This window comes from Fusarium solani (assembly GCF_023522795.1).
Source record: "Fusarium solani strain SB1 chromosome Unknown bctg00000015, whole genome shotgun sequence".
Classification (NCBI taxonomy): Eukaryota; Fungi; Ascomycota; class Sordariomycetes; order Hypocreales; family Nectriaceae; genus Fusarium; species Fusarium solani.
The window spans coordinates 160018-184478 of NW_027072143.1; the positions used below are offsets into that span (position 1 = coordinate 160018).

General features: G+C 51.8%; 9 protein-coding genes across 9 annotated transcripts; 6 read left to right on the plus strand and 3 right to left on the minus strand.

The window, feature by feature from the left end:
• Window positions 1–489: 489 nt before the first annotated feature.
• On the plus strand, window positions 490–5947 carry MRS44_018022 (uncharacterized protein; the record flags this gene model as incomplete). Its single annotated transcript, XM_065616225.1, has 6 exons — window positions 490–2938; window positions 3020–3604; window positions 4062–4071; window positions 4190–4704; window positions 4769–5109; window positions 5237–5947. The coding sequence occupies 6 exons, from the start codon at window positions 490–492 to the stop codon at window positions 5945–5947; spliced, it is 4611 nt and encodes a 1536-aa protein (XP_065472297.1).
• Window positions 5948–6343: 396 nt separating this feature from the next.
• MRS44_018023 (uncharacterized protein) lies at window positions 6344–7214 on the minus strand (the record flags this gene model as incomplete). The annotated part of the gene is made up of 5 exons (XM_065616226.1): window positions 6344–6403; window positions 6459–6728; window positions 6786–6838; window positions 6894–7008; window positions 7191–7214. The coding sequence occupies 5 exons, from the start codon at window positions 7212–7214 to the stop codon at window positions 6344–6346; spliced, it is 522 nt and encodes a 173-aa protein (XP_065472298.1).
• Window positions 7215–7526: 312 nt separating this feature from the next.
• On the plus strand, window positions 7527–9254 carry MRS44_018024 (uncharacterized protein; the record flags this gene model as incomplete). Its single annotated transcript, XM_065616227.1, has 2 exons — window positions 7527–9035; window positions 9084–9254. 2 exons carry the CDS (start codon window positions 7527–7529, stop codon window positions 9252–9254), a joined length of 1680 nt encoding a protein of 559 aa, XP_065472299.1.
• A 175-nt stretch (window positions 9255–9429) lies between these two features.
• Window positions 9430–10740, minus strand: MRS44_018025 (uncharacterized protein; the record flags this gene model as incomplete). The annotated part of the gene is made up of 1 exon (XM_065616228.1): window positions 9430–10740. One exon carries the CDS (start codon window positions 10738–10740, stop codon window positions 9430–9432), a length of 1311 nt encoding a protein of 436 aa, XP_065472300.1.
• Window positions 10741–12733: 1993 nt separating this feature from the next.
• Window positions 12734–14635, plus strand: MRS44_018026 (uncharacterized protein; the record flags this gene model as incomplete). Its single annotated transcript, XM_065616229.1, has 4 exons — window positions 12734–12800; window positions 12847–13916; window positions 13974–14363; window positions 14525–14635. The coding sequence occupies 4 exons, from the start codon at window positions 12734–12736 to the stop codon at window positions 14633–14635; spliced, it is 1638 nt and encodes a 545-aa protein (XP_065472301.1).
• A 1661-nt stretch (window positions 14636–16296) lies between these two features.
• Window positions 16297–18848, plus strand: MRS44_018027 (uncharacterized protein; the record flags this gene model as incomplete). The annotated part of the gene is made up of 3 exons (XM_065616230.1): window positions 16297–17838; window positions 17889–18093; window positions 18145–18848. The coding sequence occupies 3 exons, from the start codon at window positions 16297–16299 to the stop codon at window positions 18846–18848; spliced, it is 2451 nt and encodes an 816-aa protein (XP_065472302.1).
• A 546-nt stretch (window positions 18849–19394) lies between these two features.
• Window positions 19395–20957, plus strand: MRS44_018028 (uncharacterized protein; the record flags this gene model as incomplete). Its single annotated transcript, XM_065616231.1, has 2 exons — window positions 19395–19684; window positions 19814–20957. The coding sequence occupies 2 exons, from the start codon at window positions 19395–19397 to the stop codon at window positions 20955–20957; spliced, it is 1434 nt and encodes a 477-aa protein (XP_065472303.1).
• A 303-nt stretch (window positions 20958–21260) lies between these two features.
• On the minus strand, window positions 21261–23418 carry MRS44_018029 (uncharacterized protein; the record flags this gene model as incomplete). Its single annotated transcript, XM_065616232.1, has 4 exons — window positions 21261–21316; window positions 21412–21820; window positions 21869–22549; window positions 22594–23418. The coding sequence occupies 4 exons, from the start codon at window positions 23416–23418 to the stop codon at window positions 21261–21263; spliced, it is 1971 nt and encodes a 656-aa protein (XP_065472304.1).
• Window positions 23419–23671: 253 nt separating this feature from the next.
• On the plus strand, window positions 23672–24093 carry MRS44_018030 (uncharacterized protein; the record flags this gene model as incomplete). Its single annotated transcript, XM_065616233.1, has 2 exons — window positions 23672–23705; window positions 23870–24093. 2 exons carry the CDS (start codon window positions 23672–23674, stop codon window positions 24091–24093), a joined length of 258 nt encoding a protein of 85 aa, XP_065472305.1.
• Between the last annotated feature and the right edge of the window lie 368 nt (window positions 24094–24461).

Consider the following 24461-nt stretch of genomic DNA (forward strand, 5'->3'; position numbering starts at 1 on the left):
GATATAACAATAGACACAAAAGATCAGTGTAGATTGAGGACCACAAAATAAAAATGAGCGCTTGATTTTTCATTTAAAGGAGCGACGAAAGTCGGTCTCTTATACCTGTGTTCAGTCTGCTGATCTCATAGGCAGCAGGCTGTTGCCTAACGCTAATGATGGTGTAGCGTTCACGTTGACCGTGAAGCTATTCACGATGATTGTGATCCTTGCCCTTGATACCTCCAACAGTAAGCGAAGGTCTCCGGAGCTTGACAGGAGACACAGCCAACAGAGAAAATGTGGGTCTTTTCAGCTGATAAGATAACATTTGGCCAATCAGAGCCGGTCGCTTATGCTGATAGCTATCCTGATATCAGGATAAGCTAGCTTAGCTATATCCGATATCCGATATATATCATATCCGATATAGCAGGATAGCAGAGATGATATCAGGATAGCGTATCAGGATAGGCAAGTATGCTTTGACTCAGGGTTAACGAAGTGACCATGGTCAACTTCTACCGCCAGAGCGACGAGAAAGACGCACTGAACAATCTGCTACGATGGCCTGTCCCGGAGCGCTGTCTCGTTGCTGGCGACTTCAACGCCAGACATCATACCTGGCAGACCGGGCAGGCTACCAACCGGGGACAAGACATCGCCTCCTGGGCCTCGGAAAACGATCTAAGCCTACTGAATACCCCAGATATCCCGACAAACCCACATGGAAACACCATCGACCTTGCCTTTACCAATATACCACTGGCTGAAGCCGCTATCGAGGACCATCTCGCGACCAGCTCTGATCACTTCACACTCAAGCTCACCCTCCCCGACATAACACCGGTCCCGATGCAACCGGGCCGGATCCGCGTGACAACAAATGACGAGCTCAAACGATTTGTCGAAATCGTAGAGCTCGGAGCTGCGCAAATCCCTCTCGCGGACTCGACCCCATCAGAGCTTGACGAGCTCGCCTCGAGGCTTGTGAACCTCCTAACATCGGCGGCGAGAGCGGCCGGCCGACCTTCGCGGAAGGGAGCGCGTACTGCACCCTGGTGGACCGAAGAATGCGCCAGCGCCGCGGCCGAATTCCGCGCCATAAGAAGACTCTACCCCCTCGGGTTTAACCAAGAAGTCCAATTTGCCAAACGAGACCTCCACCGTGTCGTCCGCCGAGCAAAAAGACTCTACTGGCGGAACCTCATCGACAGCTTCTCGGATAGTAGCTCTGTCTTCAAAGCAGTGCGATGGCTAAAGTCCCCAGGGGCCTTCCAACCACCACCGCTGCAAGTCGGCGACGTCGTCTACGAAACCCAGATGGATAAGGCAAACGCACTCCGACAAGCCACCCTAGAATGCCGAACCGCAGAAGACGATATCCAGGACCCCTGGATCGAGGTGCACCCTCCTAGATCGATACCATTCCCACTAGAAATCTCCCTGGAAGAGGCGCAGTACGCGACCCTCCATACGGGAAACACTTCCCCAGGATCAGACAACATCACAGTCAAACTCCTCGAGGCCGTGTGGCATATTATCGGGACGCACGTCCGCCGCCTATTTCAGGCATGCCTCACTATAGGCCATCACCCAGAACCATTTAGGGAGGCGGAGGTGGTCATGATTGCGAAACCGGGACGAAGGGACCTCACGAAGCCGCGGGCGTGGCGGCCCATCTCACTGCTCTCCTGCCTCGGCAAAGGGCTAGAACGACTAACTGCACGCCGGCTAGCATGGGCAGCCATCCACTACCAAGTCCTCCACCCGCAACAGGCCGGGGCACTCCCGAAGAGGTCTGCAACGGACCTGGTGACTGCCTTGATCCACGACATCGAAGAGGCATTCGCATGCAACAAGGTGGCCACATTGGTCACGATGGACATCCAAGGCGCGTTCGACACCGTCATGCGCAACAGGCTGGTTCTGCGCCTACGCGAACAAGGCTGGCCCGATCATCTGGCCAGATGGGCTGGATCTTTCATGGGCGGCCGATCTGCGCGTGTCAGGTACCAAGACACCGTCACCGCTTCCTCTCCCCTCCAGTGTGGCCTCCCTCAGGGGTCGCCGGTATCGCCGATACTGTTTCTGCTCTACACGGAGCCCATCTACCGTCTAAGCAACCCCCAAAGCCGCTTCGGCTACGCAGACGACACGGCCATCCTTTTCACAGGTGACACGGTCGACGAGACCACCGCTGCGGCGTCTGCGTCCATCGAAGAAATGATCCGCTGGGGCGCGGCAAACGGTGTCTCCTTCGACCCCGAAAAGACCGAAGTCATGCACTTCTCTCGCAGCAAACTCAGGTCCTCCCCGGTGATACGCCACGGTGACGTCGTGAAACAGCCCGAATCGGCCCTGCGCTGGCTGGGTATCTGGCTTGACAGTAGACTGTCATTCCGAGTCCACGTTGAAAAGTGGGCGGCGAAAGCAAAGGCGGTGGCCTACCACTTGCGGGGACTCGCCAACACGAAACACGGTCCGCTGCCGAGCGCCGTGCGAAGCGCCGTTAGAGCATGCGTCGAGCCGGTCCTGCTCCACGGCGCCGAGGCGTGGTACCCGGGCACAAGCCGGCCGCGGTGGAACCAACCATCCAAAGACGTACCATCGAGCAACCAGCATCTCATCCAGAGAATGACCGAGGCCATGAACCAATCCATGAGAGCCATCCTACCTGTCTGGAAGACAACACCCATCGCCGCCCTCCACCGGGAAAGCGGAATACCACCAGTCGCCCAGCTTCTCGAAGCACGGCGGCTCCGCTTCTCTGCACGACTCAAGTCGCTCGATGAGGCTCACCCCCTGGCGAGCCGAACATGCCTACCCCGCCAACCTACTTACCACGACCTTATCAAACGAAAATACCAAGCACTGCCAGAGGGCAACTTTAGGACACGTCTTCGACGCACTGATGAGCTTCTCGCACCCTGCGCACGACCAAAGCTCATCCAGCAACGTGATTGGCGATAAGCAAGTGACGCCGCTGCAGATAGCATCGAAAGAAGAGACAGCTGGAGCCTTCCTCCATTGGGCCCAGACACTCGACCCGCTCACCCTGGTCGTATACTCAGATGGCTCTCTATCCTCGGATGGAGCCGCCAGCTATGGGCCTATGGCTATACTATCCACCAAAATAGCCTCCCGATCCTTGATGGATCAGGACGACTCGGACCGGCTGAGGTCTTTGATGCCGAAGCCGCAGGGGCATTGGAAGGCTTGAAAGCCGCCCTACACCTGCAGGAATCAGCAACCCGAGACATCTTCATCTGCCTAGACAACCTCGCTGCCGCTACATGCCTGCGGGGCACACCATCAGACTCCTCGCAGGAAGTCTTCCTCGAGTTCCAGTCCCTAGTAGCATCCCATGGGGCCACTCAAGTGCGCTGGGTACCCGGTCACACCAAAATCCCCGGTAACGAACAAGCCGATGAACTAGCAAAAGCAGCATCCTCGCTGCCCGAGCCCGAGGGCGCGCGACCCACGCTGGCCTACCTGCGAAGAATCGCGAGGCAGAAACCAAAAGAAGCATTCAGAACCTGGTGGCCTTCCGCCTCCCCTGAGCAGTATAAGAGATTCAATCTCAAGGCGACAATAGCCTGCCCGCCGGAACTCTCGCTCCCGCGTACAGTCTTGCACCACTTACTCGCTGCAAGGTCCCTTCACGGGGATTTTGCCGCATATCACGAGAGGTTCAATCATACTGAAGCATGAGTGCTCTGCTCATGCAATCGACGCAAAACACCTGACCATATCTTCTACTGCAGAAAGGTACCGCCACGGAAGCGAGCGAGGCTCGCTCCCTCGCCGATTACGGCAGTGAATCTAGCTTTGGGAACAGACTTTGATAAGTTCGTCAAGCTGGCCAAGATAAGCGCCTTCTTTGATAGGATCTGCCCTCGCTACCATCCACAACCCCTCTTTCGGCACAACCCCTCTTTCGGCAAGCAAAATAAAAAAAGCTTCACCAAAACTCACCAACTTCACTTATACCAGAATTGGCCAAAGTAAATAGCTACTTAGGAGATAATGCCTCTATTGATTATAGAAATGATTGGAGTTAACGACTTTAGCTCTCTTAGGTTGTGCGGGGTATGTGATCTATGCATGCTGTGTTATGGAAATACTGTTGGTTTAATCATCAAACTCCTCACCGCTCTTTCCCGTGTTTTTTGACCTTTATCTGCGACAACGACGAGAAAATGCCTAGGTCGAGACCTCGATGGAAATATACAGAGGAAAACATGGCAGAGGCTATCTTGGATGTTACTGATGATGGCGTTTCACCTCCTCAAGCCGCTCAGAGACGGGGAGTGCCTCGAAGCACTCTAGTCGATAGACTTAACGGCCGCGGGGCCGTTAAAGAGCAGATCCACCCTCATCGACGCTTATCCAAGAACCAAGAGGATAGATTGGCTGCCTGGATACTCCGGCAGGAGTCCTTGGGCTACGCTCCGCCCCACAGTCAGATTCGCGCCTGTGTCATGGGCCTGTTGAGACAGCAGGGCGAACATCCCGACTTAGGACGCAACTGGGTGATCAAGTTTATCAGTCGCCGCGCAGATCTAAAGACCAAGATGGGTAGACGTCAAGAAGCCAAGAGGTTCGACTCTTTCACACCCAAAGCGGTTGATTGGTACTTTGATATCAGGGAGGGCCAGTACGGCTGGATCAAGCCCGAAAACACCGTCAACGTTGACGAAGGGGGTATTATGACTGGTTTCGGTAAGCATCTATCTGTATACCTTGTCAGTGCTTGAAATTTGACCGACTAATCCTTTTTATTTAGGCTTAGATGGCCTGGTTGTTGGAAGCGCGGACCCAAAGCGGAAGGCATTTCTCAAGGGACCACAGACTCGGAATTGGACTTCATTTATCGAGGCTATCACTGCTGACGGCCGCGCTTTAATCCCTGGCATAATCTTCAAGGGGAAGGAACTCCAGAAACAGTGGTTTCTTGAGGAATTCAAGACGATAGCAGACTGGTATTACATAACTTCGCCTAACGGGTGGACTGACGATCATATTGGCGTTGAATGGCTTGAAAGAGTCTATCTGCCCCAGACCACGCCTGCCGACGACTCCGACGCGAGACTGATCATTTTAGATGGTCATGGGAGTCATGCAACGGTATGTTCTTCGTTCTCTTCAGCCCAAGATCACTACTGAGCGACGGAAGGATGAATGGATGGCCACATGCTTTCTGAACAACGTTTACTGTTGTTATCTGCCAGCACACTGCTCTCATGGGCTCCAGCCGTTGGACAATGGAGTATTCAATGCCTCCAAAGCCGCATATCGACGAGAGTTAGAAAAGTTCGCTTCGTTGACTGATTCCACTCCAATGGACAAGGTTAATTTCATCAGGGCCTACGCCAAGGCGCGTCGAGTTGGAATGACTAAGAAGAACATACTCTCCGGCTGGAGGGTTACTGGGAATTGGCCGATCTCACGTGCCAAAGCGCTGCAGCACCCAGAAATCCAAGAAGAGAGGTCAAATGGCAGCCCAAGAGCGACTCCCGAACCCAGGCCGTATTTTGACTCGGACGATACACCACAGACGAGCCGTCAAATCCGTGATCTTGGGCTGAACAAAACGCCAAAGACACGAAGACGGTACAACGTAATAGCCAAGGGGTTTGAGGCTCAACAGCAGACGGTAGCGGCGCATACTGCGAGGATTGCTAGCCTAGAAGAGGAATTGGCTCGCCTGAAGAGAGGGAAGAAGAGGAAGGCGGTGCCGAATCCTAACAAGCGTTTTATGACTCTTGGCGAGACTCTAGCTGCTGTAGAGGCCATATCCGAAGAGGAGACTCAAATTATGCCTGTTGTGGTGGAATGTGGCAGCTCAAGCGAGCCTGAGTCAGAATCGGAGGCTGGCTCGGTCATTGAAGTCAGAGAGGAAACCATACCCCATCAACCAACCACGCGATCAGGGCGGCTTATCAAAAGACACAGGATTCAATAGATATGTGCATTTATTATTTATAAAACGAAAATTTTTGCGCATATCTATCATTTTGGTCAAGTTCTGTGTAAGTAAAGTTGTTGATTTTTGGTGGTGCTTTTTTTTTTTGCGTGGCGAAAGAGTGGGGTTGGCGAAAGAGTGTACGGCAGACTATAGGGGTCACTGTTGCAAAACCCCACAAACCACCGCAAGAGAGACGAAACGGGTTAGCGAGATGGGCAACCCACCCCGCAGTACATTGCTCCGTGTACCTCAGCGTAGATTCTTGGATTTTTTTCGCGTTACGGAAAATGTAATCAAAGCAGCGGGACCGCAGCGGACCAGCAAAGCAGATTTCTATCACGTCCTACAGACATCGGCCACCACCATGGCGGTCGAACTGGGCAACACCAACGCTCAATTGTCCTCTTCCATCTCTTCCTCGTCCTCCTCGTCCTCCTCGTCCGGCTTATTGAGCTGCTGAGCATCGAGTTAGTAGTGGAAATGTATCTGACGACTTGATCCCGCTCACAATCCAGAGCCGAGCAGCCTCAGCGATGGTCTCCAGCGCCATGATCTTTCGCTCCTCGGGGCTCTTCTCAGCTATCTCGCCGAACGAAGCCAAAGCGGGAGCTGGTCCTGGAGCGGCAGGAAGAGCCGCACCACTACCGCAAGCTCGTAATTGTTGTGCTGCGCGCTGTGCAGCAGTCCGCCAGGCATCGTCTGGATCGGAATTCGCACGCTTGAGCTGCCGATTCAGCTCCCAAAAGGCGCGCACAGCAGCAAGAGCACCAACCGGGACCTAGAGATGCAGCTTTGTCAGTGGCTCGATACCTGAGAGCAAGCAGATATGCCTTACCGGCCTGCAGGTGTGAGCGTTCTTTGCGCAGTCCCAGCACGCAGCACCAGTATCTATTCCGTGCATGTCAGCGTAGCAGGTGTATGATCCTGGGGCAACCCAACATACTGTCTTGGGAGGCACATTCATGGCCGGGGGCTTTGGTGGCGCGTGTGACGCAGGGGCGGCATGGGAAGTCACGCACCGAGCCGATGGGAGGGGCCTTTTTCGTCTGCTTCTTCTTCTGCTCGGACGAGCGTGTTAGCAGCCGTCTCTTCGCCACATGAGGACTTATTGGATCGTACGGTAACCTTGGCCGTGGATTTGCGGGCGTTGGGTCGGACCAATCCTCTGCCCTTCTTGACTATGTTAACTCCTGCTGGGCGAGTCCCCCTCCGTCAGGTCACCGGCACCAGTTTCACTTACAATGACGGGATCGGTTGTGGGCATGACAACGCTGTTGACCATTGGCTTTTCCAACGGATACGACGATACAGAAGGGAAGGTAGGAACCAGGGTTGTAAGGGATGTGGGTTGTGTAAATATGTGCAGGTCAGCAGCGTCGATCCTGTTCCCGGTTTGGCAACGTTCCAGCAGTAAACCCCTGACACTAAGCCGCAGCGGGCCAGTTGCAACACCGCTGCGGGGTATTGCGGTGAGTCAACGTGCTAGGGTATAGTGAGACCAGGCCATCGCCGTCCCCCCTTTTTCCTGTCGTGAGGACCAAGAAAATCGCCCACGCCTTCGACATTACCGCCAACAATGGCACGTCCGCCCAATCCAATCGATCACTACCGTGACTATGTCACTCATCTCTACCTTAACGGTGTCTCGCGAAGCAGGATTCAGTATAAGCTTCGGAAGCAATATCATGTCGCAGTCAATCTCAGTACAATCTCTCGCCGAATCGCAAGCTGGGGTCTCCCGCGCCAGCAAGCCCGTACCAAAGAAACCCCAGAGCTGATAGAGGCCACCCGCGACCTGATCTTTCGCGTTGGGCTTACCGAGAAGCAGACGCTGGGCGTTCTGCAGAGACAGGGCTGGCCGATCACGAAACGAGGTCTAAAGCGCATCAGGCTTCACCCGGACCGCCGCTGGGTACGCAGGATCAATAGCGACGAGGAGCGCCTTGCGTTGCTGGAAAAGACAGAGCAAGTCATCATCGAAATGACGCGGCGCTCTAATGCTATTTCGGGATATGGCAAAAGCCTTCTCCAGCCTTATCTTCGTCAGAAAAAGCAGCTCTGGGTACCAAGAGACCCTCTCTTTGCGATGTACAAAATCATGTTCCCAAATGAGGTCGAACTCCGGAAAAGGATGTTTCGGAGGAAGAAGGGACAGTTCCTTGTCCCAGGACCAAACTACCAGTGGTGCATTGACGGTCATGACAAGCTCAAGGCGTATGGATTCGAGATATATGCCGCAATAGACGCCTACTCGCGCAACATTATCTGGTTCTATGTTGGCCACACTGCTACAACTGCTTTGAGCGTGTTGAAGCAGTACTTGGCCGCATGTGATGCCTACGGCTTTCGGCCATGGTATTTGCAAGCAGACAGGGGCAGCGAAACGCCATTGGTCGCAGCAGCACATTGGAACTTTGTTTTGGCAACAGACGGGCGAGTGGAATGGCATGGGCAAGTGTTCCAGCAAGGGAAGCGCCTGAAAGATTCGTACAAGGCGGCTCCAAGTACGAAGAATGTTAAGATTGAGAGTTGGTGGGAGCGCATGCTGCATGTCTCGTCCCGGCAGTGGGTAGACTACTTTGGGGAGCTCGCCAGGGACGGGGACTTTGACAGCGATATGTTGGAGGATCAGATTGCCATCTACGCCGTCTTCGAAGATGTATTACGCCAAGAACTCTTCGACTTTGTGGAGGCGTGGAATCTTCATCGAATTCGCCTTCAGAAGAACCGTCCACACGTGATTCACGGCCAGCCCTGGATGAATTACCATTACCCCGATCCAGACAAGGCATGCAACTGGGGTATCCCCATTGACCGCTCAGTTCTAGGTGAAATGGAGCGACCATTGGCTGATATCGACATTAGCACATGTTTGGAGCCGGAGACAAAGAATTGGTGTCGCCAAGTTCTTTTCGAAATGGGCTACGATCAGGTAGTCCTTGGAACTCGCCAGGAGCCGGACAAGTTGCGGCCTTTCAAGCGCTTCTACCTTGGTCTTCGAGATAGAATCATTCAACACATCGAAAGTGGTCAACAACCTGTGCTGGCATACCGTAAAGCGCCAACGGGGGGCGTTGCCGAATATGTAAGCCACACTATTTGTTTGCTAGTAAACCAATCTAAACGCATATAGCAAGCATTGCTTGAACGAGCAAATCAAGCCCGAGGAGAAGAGCTTGGAGACGGGGAACCAGCAGAGCAGCCACTGGTGGAACTGGGATTTGAAGATGAGGAAGGAAACGACATTGAGGGAATAAGTGATGACGGAGAGGATAGCGACAGTTCAAATGGGGAGCCTGAGTAGTCAATCCTTCCTTCTCCCATAGCGAACGGCAAACGTTGTGGGGATTTTAGTGCCTTTGAAGCGTGTAGAGTGGGCCGGTGGAAGGGCTCTAGCAGTATCAGTGTCGAATAGTTGTGCTTGAGTTTCCCCCACGGTTCGACGAATCAATTCCGGGTTTACCTGTTAGGGTCAGTTCTTAGCTCAGTGGTGAGGTGGTCTGGTTTCTTACGAACTCTGGAATAAAACTTGTCTCTTCCTCACAATATTCTTCATCCACTTCATCTTCGTCGTCGAACACGCCCTCGCCTCCTTTCCCATCAGGCAGACTGTCAAACCCTAGATCGCAGGGTGGATCTTCCACTTCACTAAGATCTGCCACATCCCCATGTCCAACGGTATCTTTAGCAGTATCTCCAAGCTCGTCCTGTGTCGGGCTCTGGAAGGAGGAAGCCGGAACAGGCGTTTCCTGCTTGATCTTGACGTGTATCTCCTGCTCGACCTGATCCGTCTCCACAGTGCCCCTCTCTTCCTTGACCTGCGCCTCTTGCTTGACACGCTTCTTGCGCCCGGAGTATGGACTTGTGTCCTCTTGCTTGACCTTCCGCTTCTTGTCTTCCTTGGCTGGCGTTGAATACTCATCTGGCCTCAGCGGTGTGGCCGGCTCCTGCTTATCGACTACATCCGTGGATGTCAGGACGACTAGCACCTTCAACTGCCCAGCTTGGTTGTTCGAAAAGTGCCCCGAAGCGAGCATGCTCGACGGTGTCGTGTACTTGTCGGTATTTGGAACGGTAACGATCTTCTTGCCAGAGACCGTCGAAGCGTAAGAAAGGCTCCAGAGATCCTTGTTCGTAGGATCGATTGAGGGCGGAAGCGGACGGAGGTGATCGATTAAAATCTCAGTGAACGAGGGCCAAGTCAGAAGATCCGCCGAGGAAAACTTGATCACCGTATCCTTCAAAGGCAGCACCGTCTCTGGGACCTCCACTGCAAGCCCATTGAAGTACTTGGTCTCCAAGCTCACAAGCAGAAGACTTATATGGACCCATTGGTAGCCAGTTCGTTGCCTCGCAGGCTTTCTGGTGCTGCCTTTGGAGTTCTGAATGGCTCGACTGGCCGCTGAAGCGACAGTCATGAACTGAGAATTGCTCGACGTCGGTATGCGTGCCCGTGTATTCACCGTGCCAGGGGCAGAAAGTTCGTTGGGGAGTAGTTGGGCGGCACGTTCAATGCCGATGGATGACACTGGTTTCGGTCTGTCACGCATCAGCTGACTTGCTGGACTCACAGGCCGTGGCGGAGAGTCCTCGAGCTCCACCACCTCATCATATGGGCCAGGAAGTGCTGGAGTTTTTGACCTGGCTCGACGCTGGGGCCGAAAGGGATTGACCAAGCCGCAACGGCCGCAATAGTTCGCGCCAACATATATGGTGGTGAAGAGGTCATAGTGCTTCTTTCCAGCTTGGACGCAATAGACATGCTCAGGGGGAATCTTTGGAGGGCCCATTTCAGTTGAAGAGAGACGGTGAAAGTAGGAAAAGGAGAGAAGAAATAGAATCTGGTTTAAGAACAAGATTTTAATTTAAGCAAAACAAAACAATATCCCCCTTTGTCGCAGCGGATAAAGTCGCTAGGCCCATTTAAGCAGGAGGATGCTATGCTAGTCCGCTGCTGACCAGACGCGGGATTACTGCGGTAATCCTCTGCTGCCTCAGTGTGCCGCTCCTCATTCTGAGTTGGGGGTACGTTAAGATAAAGACTACACAATGGTCGTGGCTACGAACGCAGAGTTAAGACTTTGAACACCAAATTTCGACCCAGTACCATCATATAACAAAAAAGGTCAAGCTCTCAAAGTCGCTTCCATATATATATATATTTTCTTCCTACTCCATAGGGCGTCGACATTTACAAATTTCCAGCACCATCCAGGGTAGGGGCTGCGACTCGGCTTTCCTTGTTTCTGGTACAGGCGCGCCTTCGGCCAGGATAATGGCAAACTAAAGACGTTTGGTGAACTCGTTTTGGAAGAATCAATTCAGCTCGTCGGAACCAAGTTCCAGATATCGCGTTGTGCGCGTCAATATGGTAGCGGGTGGTTTGCAAACCGGATACCTTTGTGGACCTGATGCTGCGAGCTGTCAATCGGACTGGAGAAGGCCACCGCGCGGGCCCGCTGCTAGTCCGCGGTACATATCTCGTGCTGACATGAAGTACTCGGATGACTAAGGGCCAGAGCGCCCAAGCCCAAAAGGAAGTGACAGGGAGTTTTGCAACAGTGACCCCTATCGCCCACCGTAAGAGTGGTTGTGCATGGTACTAGACGGGACGGACCCGAGACGCAGTTGCGTCCGCTCCCTCCTTTATTCTCTCTTCTCTTCTTTTATTACCTCTTTTTATTGTATCCCCTCAATTGTCGAAAGGCTCCCGCCAGGTCACTCCAGGGATGTCTGCCCAATTAAAATGCAAGAATGAAAGGTACATTATCCCGTACCTAAATTAAGCCATGATGGAGGTCCTGACAATATTTTGAGTTACAAATCGCGACATCACACTGCTTATATCCCCGCCTTGATTGATGCCTCCTTTCATTGCTGCTGACTGGCCATACTCATGCTCCCGGCAGCTGTTATCCTCCCTGTTGAAGCTTTGGTCGTCATGTGCATTGAGGGCCTCGCCTGGTATTGATTGAGAACTCATAGATAACTTTGAAATGGTTTGTATGACGATTTTGTCGAGAATGGTTAATGATGCATCTTTAGGTTCCCCTCATGTACCTGTCATGTGACAGGGGTCATGTGGGGCAAGGTACTTTCGGGAGCCTTTCGACAATTGAGGGGATAGGCTCGGCCAGATAGGGAGCCGCAACGCCCTCCGTCTGGCTGCGGCCATCCTCAACCACAGCCCTCCACCATGACTATGCTAGTCATGAGCTGCCCCGCGGCTACTATCTCCTCTGCTGTGCTAAGACTACAGCAGGTCACGAGCCCCACTTGGCCGCGTCATTGACAAGGTACCTTCCGCTACCTGCAAGTTGCCCCTCGACGCAACACCATAGATTTTACTAAGGCCCTGATCATGAAAGGTGTATCTGACTGATCACGACTTTGAGTTTTCGGGATAAATGCCTATCAGACGCGCTTAGCTCAATCCAGTACCAGTCCCAGTAGGCAATAAAAGCATCAACTGTTCTAAGAGCATATGTGTACATAATGATAAGTCTCCTTCTCGCCACGATCTCCCGCACGTTGCGGACTTGCTCTATGAGGTCAAAATTATGAAGATCATACTAGAAATCGTGACTCAAAATGATTCACCCTGTGAGGGGTGAAACTGGGGGAACTGTCTGATTCACGCAACGGGGTTTTGGTACGAGACGCTGGCCGAGCTAATTTTATGCGCCAGCATGTCCCTCTGTAGAACGTGATTCATTTTGACCCCCGTTCATGATCAGGGCCTAAGGGATATCGTCAATTTCCTATCAAATTAAAACATCAACTATGCCATCGGTACCTAAGGAAGTACCAGTTACCAATGCCTATGATGACAATAGCTTTATTGAAGACCGTAATTGCAGCCGGCTGCAGCCCGACGATATCACGTGCAGACCTAGGTAATCTCCCCGCAACCACACAGAGAGGTTACAACTTTCAACCACAACACATCACTTATCGCGCCTTACGGGTCAAAGAGCTGCCTAACGAGCCTCTAGACTTCTTCTTGCACTTTGTCCCTTATTCCCTCGTTGAAAGATGGGTTCAATACACCAATATCTGGATCGCCGGCCTCCTCCATGAGCGACCACTTCGTCCGCAGGCCCGCCTTCGCAAGTGGAGGCCAACAACGGTTCCTGAGCTTTACATCTGGTTAGCGATACTCCTCTACATAGGAAGCTTCAAAGAAAGCAAGGTTGAGGATATTTGGAAGATCGCTGACTCTAGCCACCAACGGCCAAATCACTCTATTATCAAATATATGACTTTTGACCGCTGGTGGCTCCTCTTCCGGCATCTTCGCATTTTCCCACTTCTTGATCACTGTGATAACATTCCTAGAGTCTTTCAAGCTGTGGCCGAGTGGTCTAACATTCTCCAGAGCGTCACTTTATCTTTCATTGAGCTAGGGAGTCATATTTCTGTTGACGAGGGAATGATCCGATACACAGGCCGGTCCAAGCAGAAAACCAAGATGAAGAATAAGCAGATAAAGCAGGGGCTCAAAGCCTGGGGTATTGGTCAGCAGGGAATCCTCTTACGGTGGCTTTGGCACAGTCCAGGGAAGAAACACGGTCCCGTCGGCCTATCACGAATCACACACTTCAACAGAAGCATCACGGCCTATGGCCACGGCCAAGAACGTTATCAGAAGCTACGAAAGAAGAAGGGAAAGAGCGAGACGACGAAGAAGCAGAAGAAGATAACCCTCAACCCCACACAGAGCGTTGTGCCGGCTCTTGTCAACCTCCTTCCCCAAGATCATCACTATCACGTCTTTTTTGACAACCTTTTTAACTCACCAAACCTCCTACGAGTCCTCCGCATCTCAGGCCACGCCGGCACGGGTACGGCACGTGTGAATAGTGGCATTTATCGCCCCATACGGCAGCTCAAGAAAGACGATACGAACGGTGCCCGGCTTCTCAGATTCAACGAGGTGGTTGCAGTCCCAACAGACGATAACCTTGTACGCTTTGGAGACGCGTTTTAGCTGCGTTTCCCCTACTAATTTGTCGTCTTCTAGGTCAATCAAATCGCTTGGAAAGACAACGCCCTCGTGCTCTTTATGACGACCTTATACACCGGTCAAGAGCGCATTTTACGGAAGAGGAAGAGGCCCAACACCATACACACCCGTGCCCGGCCGATCCAGCGGTTCTTCGGCAATGAGAAGATCAAGGAGTTCGAAATCCCCTCTATTGCCGCCGACTATAATGACTGGATGAACGGTGTAGATCGGAGCGACCAGTTGAGGGCATCACAGGGTTATAAACACCCGTATCGGCGCGGCGCTTGGCAGGCTCTCGCGTGGTCCTTCTTGCTCGAGATCATGATCGGCAACAGCTACAGTCTGCAGCTTTATGGGCAGCCTGCTTGGGATAAGATCAAGGTGCAACGGAAGTGGCGAGAGCTCGTAATTGATGGTTTAATTGCTAGGTTTCACTCACGAAGTCAGTCAAGGCGAAGATACCGATCTGGAGACGAAATTACGCCTATTTCCCTGCATAAACGCGTCTCACGAGGAAGCCCGTCAGCCTGCCTCGCTTGTCAGCATCAACAGCTAGGAGAAATCAGGTCACGAAGCAAGAGGCCGCCGTTGGTGAGCATCAACGGCAATGTGAGGCCGCGGGCCAGGGTGCCGCAGTCACGAAGTGGCTGCGAGCAATGCAATGTCGCACTTTGTAACAACGCAGATTGCTGGGACTTTTATCATCATATAAATTAGGTGGGCTAATAAGTACCTTTCATTTTGCGCATTTTAATTGGGCTGACACCCTGGTCGTGACCCCGCTGTAGTCTTAGCACAGCAGAGGAGATATACTAGCCGTGCCTGGACCGCCCGCTGACGGGTAACAGGCTCGATCCAATGCGCCATCTGTGCCGATGATATGCTGGATAGGGGACATGTCGCATAACATTCGTGTGACCGGATGTAACTATCCGGTTTCACATCTGGCCTGTCGCATAATCCTAACGACATGAGCTTAAATAGCTGTGCCCGAACACATGGCTGTTCGATTTCTTTTGTTCTTTAGATAATTCTCATCAATTGACTGGTGCCATCAATGATCCCTGTGGAGCCAATTGTCTGACAGGACACCGTGTGGTTAGATCATAGGCAGACTCCCGTAGCTCAGCACGTCCAGTGCTCCCTTAGGAGACTTCTGGGGCCTCACGGCCCCCCGGACGAAAAATATACATACATACATACATAAACAACCACCCACAGTAAACTGTACACATCTGACTCCATCGAGCGTCGCAGCCCTCCAGCTGGTCTCCAACTTAGTCATTTTGCCCCGTCAGATGCCCGTCAGATGCCCGTCAGATGCCCATCTCGACCTGCATCCCATATGTCGTCTCGTTTCGTCATAATGACGCAAAAAGCTCGACTGGATAACATGCCACCCTTCAACCCTGACGCTTCCAACAGTCATGCGCTGTATCACTACAGATTGCCTTTTGTCGGACCCCGCCTCGCCTTCCAAGTTACAAGCCTCCGAGCACGTACTCACGTGTTGCCCTTTACCATGCTAGCGAAAACATTCTAGAGGCTATTAACCCGATAATCGCCTTTCTGAGTGTCCGTGAGAAAGTGGGAGATGGGGCTATGGCGTTCGTCTTTGGCACGCCTTGAAAGACTCTCAAAAGATCAGACCACCTTTTTTGACAACCACCATCGCCCAACCCAGCACCAAGCGGACCATCCACCTTGTTGCCGTGCTTCTGCTTATTCCTCACCAACATGTTCGCAAGGTCTAGAAGAAACTGATTGACCCATTTACTTACGCCGGCGCTGAGACAAAAATTAAGTGACGACTACTGACAATTACATACTGGGCACCTTGCTGCCCATTGTGCGGCCCGTCTTTGCCCTTCCGTCCCCCGTCTATGGCTCCCTCGAAAGCTACCCTACGCACGCCACCATTTCGTTTTCGGCGAGGAAACCATGCTGGACAGTGCTCGTCACTATTGCACGCCGGAGAACAATTACATTCACGCTCTCAGCTGCGAGCAGCTGCCCTCTCTCTTGCCTTTGGTGCTCTCTCATTCCAATGTAGCCTGTCTGCTGATCTCGTCAACGGCCGCTGTTTAGACCCCTTGCTTACCGTACCCAATCTGCAGTAAAGGCCATCAGTTTTTCTCTCACCGCACTCTCCATTATACTCCAACTACCTTCCTCCCTCCCGGCCCTCCTTCTTGGCAACCCCTCTGGTCTCCCATATTAGAAACCTTTCGAGTCTGTGGCACATGTAGTTTCTTTCTTTTGCTCTCTTCTCTCCTCATTTCTTTTCCAAAGATTTCACTCCCAGCTCTTTACTCATCGCCTCTTATAACCTGATCCAATGGCCGAAGTCGAGTCTATCCGGTCTTTTGGCCCCGCCCGCTCTACTATCAAGAGCTCCCCGCTCTCCAAGAAGGAGATTGAGCAGTCCAATGACTATTTCAAGGCCAGCTGCTACTTATCCTTAGGTATGATCTACCTGAAGGAAAACCCTCTTCTTCGAGACCCTCTTAAGCCCGAGCATCTCAAGCTTCGGTTGCTCGGTCACTTTGGCTCTGCTCCTGGTCAAATCTTCACATATATGCACTTCAACCGCTTGATCAAGAAATATGATCTTGATTCCATCTTTATCTCCGGACCTGGCCACGGCGCCCCTGCTGTTCTGTCTCAGTCTTATCTCGAGGGTGTCTACTCTGAGGTCTTTCCGGACAAGACACTCGACGCTGAGGGTTTGCAAAAGTTCTTCAAGAGCTTCTCGTTTCCCGGCGGCATTGGCTCTCATGCCACTCCTGAAACCCCAGGGTCACTTCACGAGGGTGGTGAGCTGGGCTACTCTATCTCACACGCCTTCGGTACCGTTTACGATAACCCCGATCTAGTTGCTCTCACTATGGTTGGTGATGGTGAGGCTGAAACCGGTCCTCTTGCCACCGCCTGGCACAGCAACAAATTCCTCAACCCCATCGTTGATGGTGCTGTCCTTCCTGTTCTTCACCTCAACGGCTACAAGATCAACAACCCGACTATTCTTGCCCGGATTTCCCATAAGGAGCTCGAGAACCTCTTCCTCGGCTATGGATGGCAGCCATACTTTGTTGAAGGTGATGACCTGGATACCATGCACCAGGCTATGGCTGCTACCCTGGAGCGTTGCGTGACCGAGATCAGAAAATTCCAGAAGCAGGCCCGGGAGAGCGGCGAGGCTTTTCGTCCCATCTGGCCCATGATTGTTCTTCGAAGTCCTAAAGGCTGGACCGCCCCCCGAAAGGTCGATAATAACTACTTGGCCGGTTTCTGGCGTGCTCATCAGGTCCCCATTACAGACCCCGCCACTAACTCTGCTCACCTGAAGCTTCTCGAGGAATGGATGCGAAGCTACGAGCCTGAACGTCTGTTCGATGAGTCTGGCGCCCCCCTTGCTTCTCTGCGTGCTCTCACTCCTTCAGGCAACCGACGAATGAGCGCCAACCCTGTCGCCAACGGCGGTCTTTTGAGGAAGCCTTTGAGGATGCCCGACTTTAGAGATTATGCCATCAAGGTCGATAGCCCCGGAAATGTCGTGAACGCCAGCATGGCCAATATGGCTATCTTTTTGAAGGATGTCATTGCTGAGAACCAAAAAAACTTCCGTCTGTTCGGTCCTGATGAAACTGAATCCAATAAGCTCGGTGGCGTTTATGCTGCGGGCAAGAAGGTTTGGATGGGTGAGTACTTTGAGGAGGATGAGAACGGTGGCAACCTTGCCAAGTCTGGCCGTGTTATGGAGATGCTCTCTGAGCACACTTGCGAGGGTTGGCTTGAGGGTTATATTCTGAGTGGTCGCCATGGACTGCTTAACAGTTACGAGCCTTTCATCCATGTTATTGACTCGATGGTCAACCAGGTATGTAACAACTTCATTACGCTGAGAATTTCTTCTTACACCATCTCTAGCACTGTAAGTGGATCGAAAAGTGTCTTGAAGTTGAGTGGCGCGCCAAGGTTGCCTCCCTCAACATCCTTTTGACTGCTGTGGTCTGGCGTCAGGATCACAACGGTTTCACCCATCAGGATCCTGGCTTCCTCGATGTCGTCACCAACAAGAGTCCCGAAGTCGTCCGCATATATCTTCCTCCTGATGGCAACTGCCTGCTTTCTGGTATGTTGAAAGCATGCCTCTTATCATTGCAGACTTTTAATATAACCTTAGTCATGGATCACTGCCTCCGCTCAGTCAACTATGTCAACGTTGTCGTTTCTGATAAGCAGGAGCATCTTCAGTATCTCTCTATGGACGCCGCTATCGAGCACTGCACTAAGGGCATCGGCATCTGGCCTCAGTTCAGCACCGACGCTGGCCAGGATCCTGATGTCGTCATGGCAGCCTGCGGTGACGTCAGCACACACGAGTCGCTTGCGGCTATTGATCTCCTGCTCGAGCACTTCCCCGAACTGAAGATCCGCTGCGTCAACGTTGTCGATCTCTTCAAGCTCATCCACCCCAGTGACCACTCCCATGGCCTTTCGGATACTGAGTGGACCAGCCTCTTCACCGATGATACCCCCATCATCTTTAACTTCCACAGCTACCCCTGGATGGTGCACCGCCTTACATACAAGCGCCCCGGCAGCAGGAACCTGCATGTTCGCGGCTACAAGGAGAAGGGCAACATCAACACACCTCTCGAGCTCGCCATTCGCAACCAAACCGACCGCTTTAGTCTCGCCATCGACGCCATCGACCGTATGCCCCAGCTTCACAACTGTGGTGCTTCAGCCCGTCAGGCTCTCCTCAACGCCCAGATCCAGGCCCGTAACGAGGCTTTTGCGACGGGTGTGGACCCACCCTTTCTCAAGGACTGGACTTGGAAGCGCAACGGCCTTGCATCGCGACAAGGCGGCTTAGAGCAATGAACAGAGGGGCCACGGCGGGAACTGGAATTCTAGATGGTAGGACAGGATGAGTACGGAGAGAAAAGATGGTGGAAGGAATGGGCGTCGCCGGACAGAAAGGGATGTTATCGTGTTACGAAGAGTCTTGTTACTATTTCTTTTCCCTCTTTCTGGATCTATCTATGCAGCGCGAATAATTTGAAGGCCATCTTCTCTGGATGTAAGCTCTCTACTACAGTGATTGCTGCGAACATTGCGACGCAATACACACAATCTGGCCCGTGCACGCGCGATGTCCGTCCAATTTCTCACGAAATGCGTCGTAATACATACTTTTCGTCCGTGCACGCTCTGGGGGTTCGCGGGACCCTTGTCGTTCACCTATTTCTTCACCACACGACGCTTCATGAGACTGAGAGTGCTTGCTTGCTTTTTATTCCTGGCCAAGCTGAGTTCTTAAGTAGCGGTTACCCCCATGCGCTCCAGCCCAGCACTGGACACCTTACTTTCTTACTCATTTTATGAAACCCTCCTGCCGCGAAGTCCTCGGGCCCTCAACAGTTGATAATGGATCCAGCTGCGCCCGGACTCGACATTCTCAATCGACTTGCTTTGCACATCGACCCGGATGCACGGGTACTGATTTGCTGTCGGCCAGATTGCCGATACGCACTCTTTGTCAAAGGCTCTGCCGTTACCACGCATCTGAGGGTGAAGCACGAAGTTGATCAGGATGAGCGAAAGGGCTTAACTGAATTCCTAAGAGGTCTAGGCCAGTCATATTTGGGTGATCCCAGTGTTGCGCCACTTCCTAAGGACGGCTCCCCTGAACATCCTGACTTGCGGGTTTGGGAGGGGTAATTATGCCTGCCGAAAATGCCCCTTCCGTACCACCAACTTCTCATCCTTAACCCACCATATTTCCACCCAGTACTTTCAAGGTCAGCCTCCTGGCCAGCGCGAGCTTGATGGCTTCTATGATGAAGTATGGCTGCAGGCATGGACGGCAGGCTCAAACCAGTCTCGAAGGTACTGGATCATCAGTCGTGGGGGTCTTCTATACGGGCCAGTGATGGTGTTCAGGCTCACCTTGCATCCATAAAGGAGCAAGAACGAGCTCGGAACGGCACTGGCGGCACACCAACCCTCAAAAACACAGGAAGAATTGCGACGAACCACGAAGGAGACCAGCTGAGATTCGAAGAGCAGTCGCCCTGGATTGAAAGGACAGGTTGGGATAAGACCTATCGCGGGAAAAGTCGAGATGTGCTTTCGGCCCTTGCGGCGGTATTCTTCTCTCGGCTAGGCTCCAACCCCCATCTTCTCGGACAATGCGGAACCAACGGGTTGCACGAAGACATTGTTAGCGCCGTGGAAGATGAAAGAAGAATCGCAGCTATTCTCGAAGCGATGGACGTGCTTTTAGATCGATGCGAGGAAACAGCTCGCAAGACGAGTAGAAGTATTCTCTGTTGGCTCAGAAGTACACAAGCTCTAGCGGGTTATCCGAAACCTTTCGTCCTCGTACATCACTCCTCGAGTAGAAGAAAATATCGGGTGCTCTTCAAGCGTTGTCTTGTGCTACTTTTCCGATCATATCGCATGGACCCGAGTACTCGGGAAAGACTCACGGGCATCCGGTTTAAGAGGAAGCAGCTACGTTTCCTAGAGTCGATTTGGAATCATGAGTTGCTAGCTAATCCCACTGCCCAATCCCCGCGTATGGAACTACGGATACCTGAATCCGAGCAAAGCTTCCAAGGTGGGATTATCGAAAGACGGAGGCCCCGTGACGACTCTGAGGAGGAATGTGAGGAGCACAACGAGGAGGACGATATGACAGAAAGTTCTGGAGAAGATGACGAGTGCTGGAGCGATGAAGACGAAGTTGTACGGGATACCGGGTTGAATTCTAGTGGGGACACCGAACGATCCGTGAACGAAGAACGAACAGGGCATGAGCAAGCACCAGAGGAACTTCTAGAGCTGCTTCTTGGGCTAAGCCTATCGTTGTGCACTGAGCCAGTGACCGATGGCCAGCCCAGTTCTACTCTGCTAGTCTTCTTCAGTGGCATCCTAGGATTCTCGTCATCTTCAAGGGCTTTTCTCATACATGGGCAAACCGTTTAAACGGTCGAATATTTTCCTCAAACGTTTGAACGGTTCAAAAATATTGCAAACGGTTAAACGAACGAATAAACGATTTAAACGAACGAATGAACGATTTATGGCGGTGGGAAATATCCACCGCGCCTGCTCTAATACCAGTCGAAATAATGCCCACTATCATCGTCAACGTCCTGAGAGTCACCCTCCGGCCGTGGGATTCCGATTAGACCCATCCCATTCTCATGCAGAGGCCGTATGAGTCCTTGACGCAACCAATTGCCCGTACATTCAATCATCTCGATAGTTTTGCATGTGATTCGTAATCTATCCCATGAACATGTTCTTCTTGCCCCAGAAAACGTCCTCTCCGGCTCCGATGACTCTGCTGGGATAGAAAGAATGCAAATAGCCATGCGGCTAAGTTTCGGATACTGCTTTCTCTGCTGTGGTTGACACCACCACTCCAGAGGCGTACAATCCGGAGGGATATCTGTTGCATCAACGTTGATGAAGCTAGTGAAATCATCCCTGACACTCGCGTTAATAGTCCTAACCTCCAGCTTCTTTGATAGTATCGCGAGTTGATTTGGCTTCTTTGCCAGCGGTGGTGGCATCGACGTGGGGGTGGAGGGATGGTCGCTGGGTTGCTCGTAATTAAATTCCTTTTGCCAGAATGCTGTGGCCGAGGCAATAGTATCTTCATGCCATTCCTTTGGCCAGTTCTGCTTGATATACGCGATGCGTTTACGGGGATCAAGGAGGACAGCGGCGGCGTATACGGGAACCTCGTCAGTTAGGCGGTAGTATTTAGAGAGGATAAACCATCCCATATCGATGGCTCGAACCATCCGTTCGTCGGAGTGTTCATCCGACTGATATATCTTCTGATACAATGTTAGTAATCGACTTGATGTGGATAGACTGAAGGGTACCTGTTGTTCTTCGTAATGGAGTAACAACATATCCATCAGCATCAACGATTGTGAGATAGACGAGTCATCTCCCTCTGCATACAATGTTGCTGAAGCAAATGGCTGAAGAAACATATGTACTTTGCCTAGCAACTCCCAATCTCCAACTAATAGCCGATTGTCTCCGATGGCCTCTTCGTTACCAGACATGAAAGACTGGATTTTGTCCTTCTTTCTAATCGCACGATCAATGACCTGATACCAGGACGACCAGCGGGTACGATTATCCATCCCTAAACGCAGTCCCACTGCCTTATCCCACGCATTCTGGTGGAGGCTTGATGAACTTAGCCACACAGCTAATCCATGAAGCTTGCGTAATGCAGGGACATTCTCAACGCCGCTAAAGTCGTCAGCCGATATCACGGACGTATTGCTAGCCGTGCCGCCCTTGCGCTTGTGCTTTCTGGCCGGCTCTCCGTTCTTTCTCTTTGCTGTATTTCGTTCGGCGGCAGCCTTCTTTCGATGAGAGGCTAGGACCTCGGAAAACTGGGAGAGAAGTTCTTCTCCAGTGACACCGGATGCTGACTCGAGTGCTGCGACTAGAGCCTCTTTAGAAGATGCGAGAAGGAAGGCTTGAAGGGATAGATTAATGATATGCGCGATACAGCGTATACGACGTCCTTTTGCGTTGATTTTAGTCTACTCAATGTCAGCCTATAGCCTAAACTGCGTAGTTAACTAACCTTATGTCTACTCATTAGCTTGCGTTGTATAGACTCAAGACATGTGTCGTTTGATGTCGCGTTGTCACCCGTGTGCCAACCAAGTTTTGACTGTATCCCATACTTTTCTAAAGTATCGATAACAGCCTGCGCTTGAGCTTTTCCAGAATGACTCTCTGCACATTCTGGTAGAGATAGTAGTGCCTTACGAAGCTTGTAGTCTTTATCTACCCATTGTACACACACAGCAAGTAGAGAATGTCTATGCGGTGATGTCCAGAGGTCTGTTGAGATATGAATCGGACTTGACGCGGTGGTGAGACTGTCCTTGATCTCGCTGCTGTAAAAATCATAGTTTGCTGCAATATATCGGACCATCGTACGCCGTGAGGTAATGAGGGAGTCTTTGATGTATGGGTTACACGCGAGAGCTAGTTGTTTAAACTCGTCCCATTCAATAGCCGAAAAGGGCACTCTCCGACGCGTGAGTATGCTGATCAATGCTTCCTGATATGCTTGCGGGTTGAAGACATTTCGAAGTGCGTCCTCGCTTGCTACAGGGCGAAAATGTGCGGAGATTGAGCGCTGGGTGCCCGATATAGACCTGGTGGATCTGGATGCGACGGGATGGTTGTTTCTGACGTGATTGGCAGCATTTGCCTTATGGTCGTATCGTTTATCTCGACACACAGTGCAAGTATAGATGGTTTTACCTCCAGTCTTGCGTCCGCGTATATTTGAACGGTCCTTCGTGATGTCCATGATTGAGAGGAAGTTTGACGGCAATCCATTGACATCTGGGGGGTTTTCTGTAGCACCAATAATAGACGATGTGTCAGATGACATATTGGTAGTTAAAAGGCGAGATTTTGAACTTGGTATCATGGATTGAGACCCGATATCAATTGGCTTTGTGTCAACCTAGCACCGATACATTGAACAAAAGATCGGTGTAGATTGAAGACCATCTCTTCTATCTAAGGAGCGACGAGAGTCGGTCTCTTATACCTGTGTTCAGTCTGCCGATCTCATAGGCAGCAGGCTGTTACCTGACGCTAAGTATGGTGTAGCGTTCACGCTGACCGTCAAGCTATTCACGATGGTCTTGATCCTTGCCCTTGACCTAAGCGAAGGTCTCCGGAGCTTGACATTTTGAAAGATTTTTCGAGTGCCAGGGCTGGAAAATCGTTTAACCGTTCAAACGGTTTTAGGATACCCTTAAACGGTTAAACGATTTAACATGCATAAACGTTTTAAACGGAACGAACGAACGAACGAACGAACGAACGAACGAAAGTGCCCATGTATGCGGACCGCCGTGTGAGCAAGGGTGAAGTTCTGGAAATGGCTCGCAAGCATATACAATTACTGGAGCAAGAGCGCGCTCAGTTGGAACGCGAGAACCTCGAGCTTCATGGAAACCTCCGACGGCTAAAGGGATATACCTCTGATGGTACAATGTCCTCGTCGAGCCAGGAAACTCCACTCGATTTCAAAGCCGATGCGGATGGCGAGAGATAAGCCGACGACGAAGACAAGAGTTGAAAATAAAGGATCGCCAAGAAACAGAGAATGACTGCGCAGGAACATGATGGAAGATTCCAAACCATCCGCTGGCAGCTCTGGAAGGAAAAAACCGTTGACACTGGACGTCTGTTTTCCATGGTACCTCGGGCATAGAGTCCAGGCCATCCTTCTTAGGCCTTCCTCTGCCTTTCGGGTTCTGGCAGCGGTTGCACTGGCGGCAACGCGCTTGTTTTCCCTCTGAGTGTTGTAAACCTCCACCACGGTCACTCCAGGGGGGTCTAGTTAATTAAAATGCGTTAAATCAAAGATAAAATTAGTGTGGAACCGTAATTTTATCAAACGATGAGAGGAATCAAGCGATT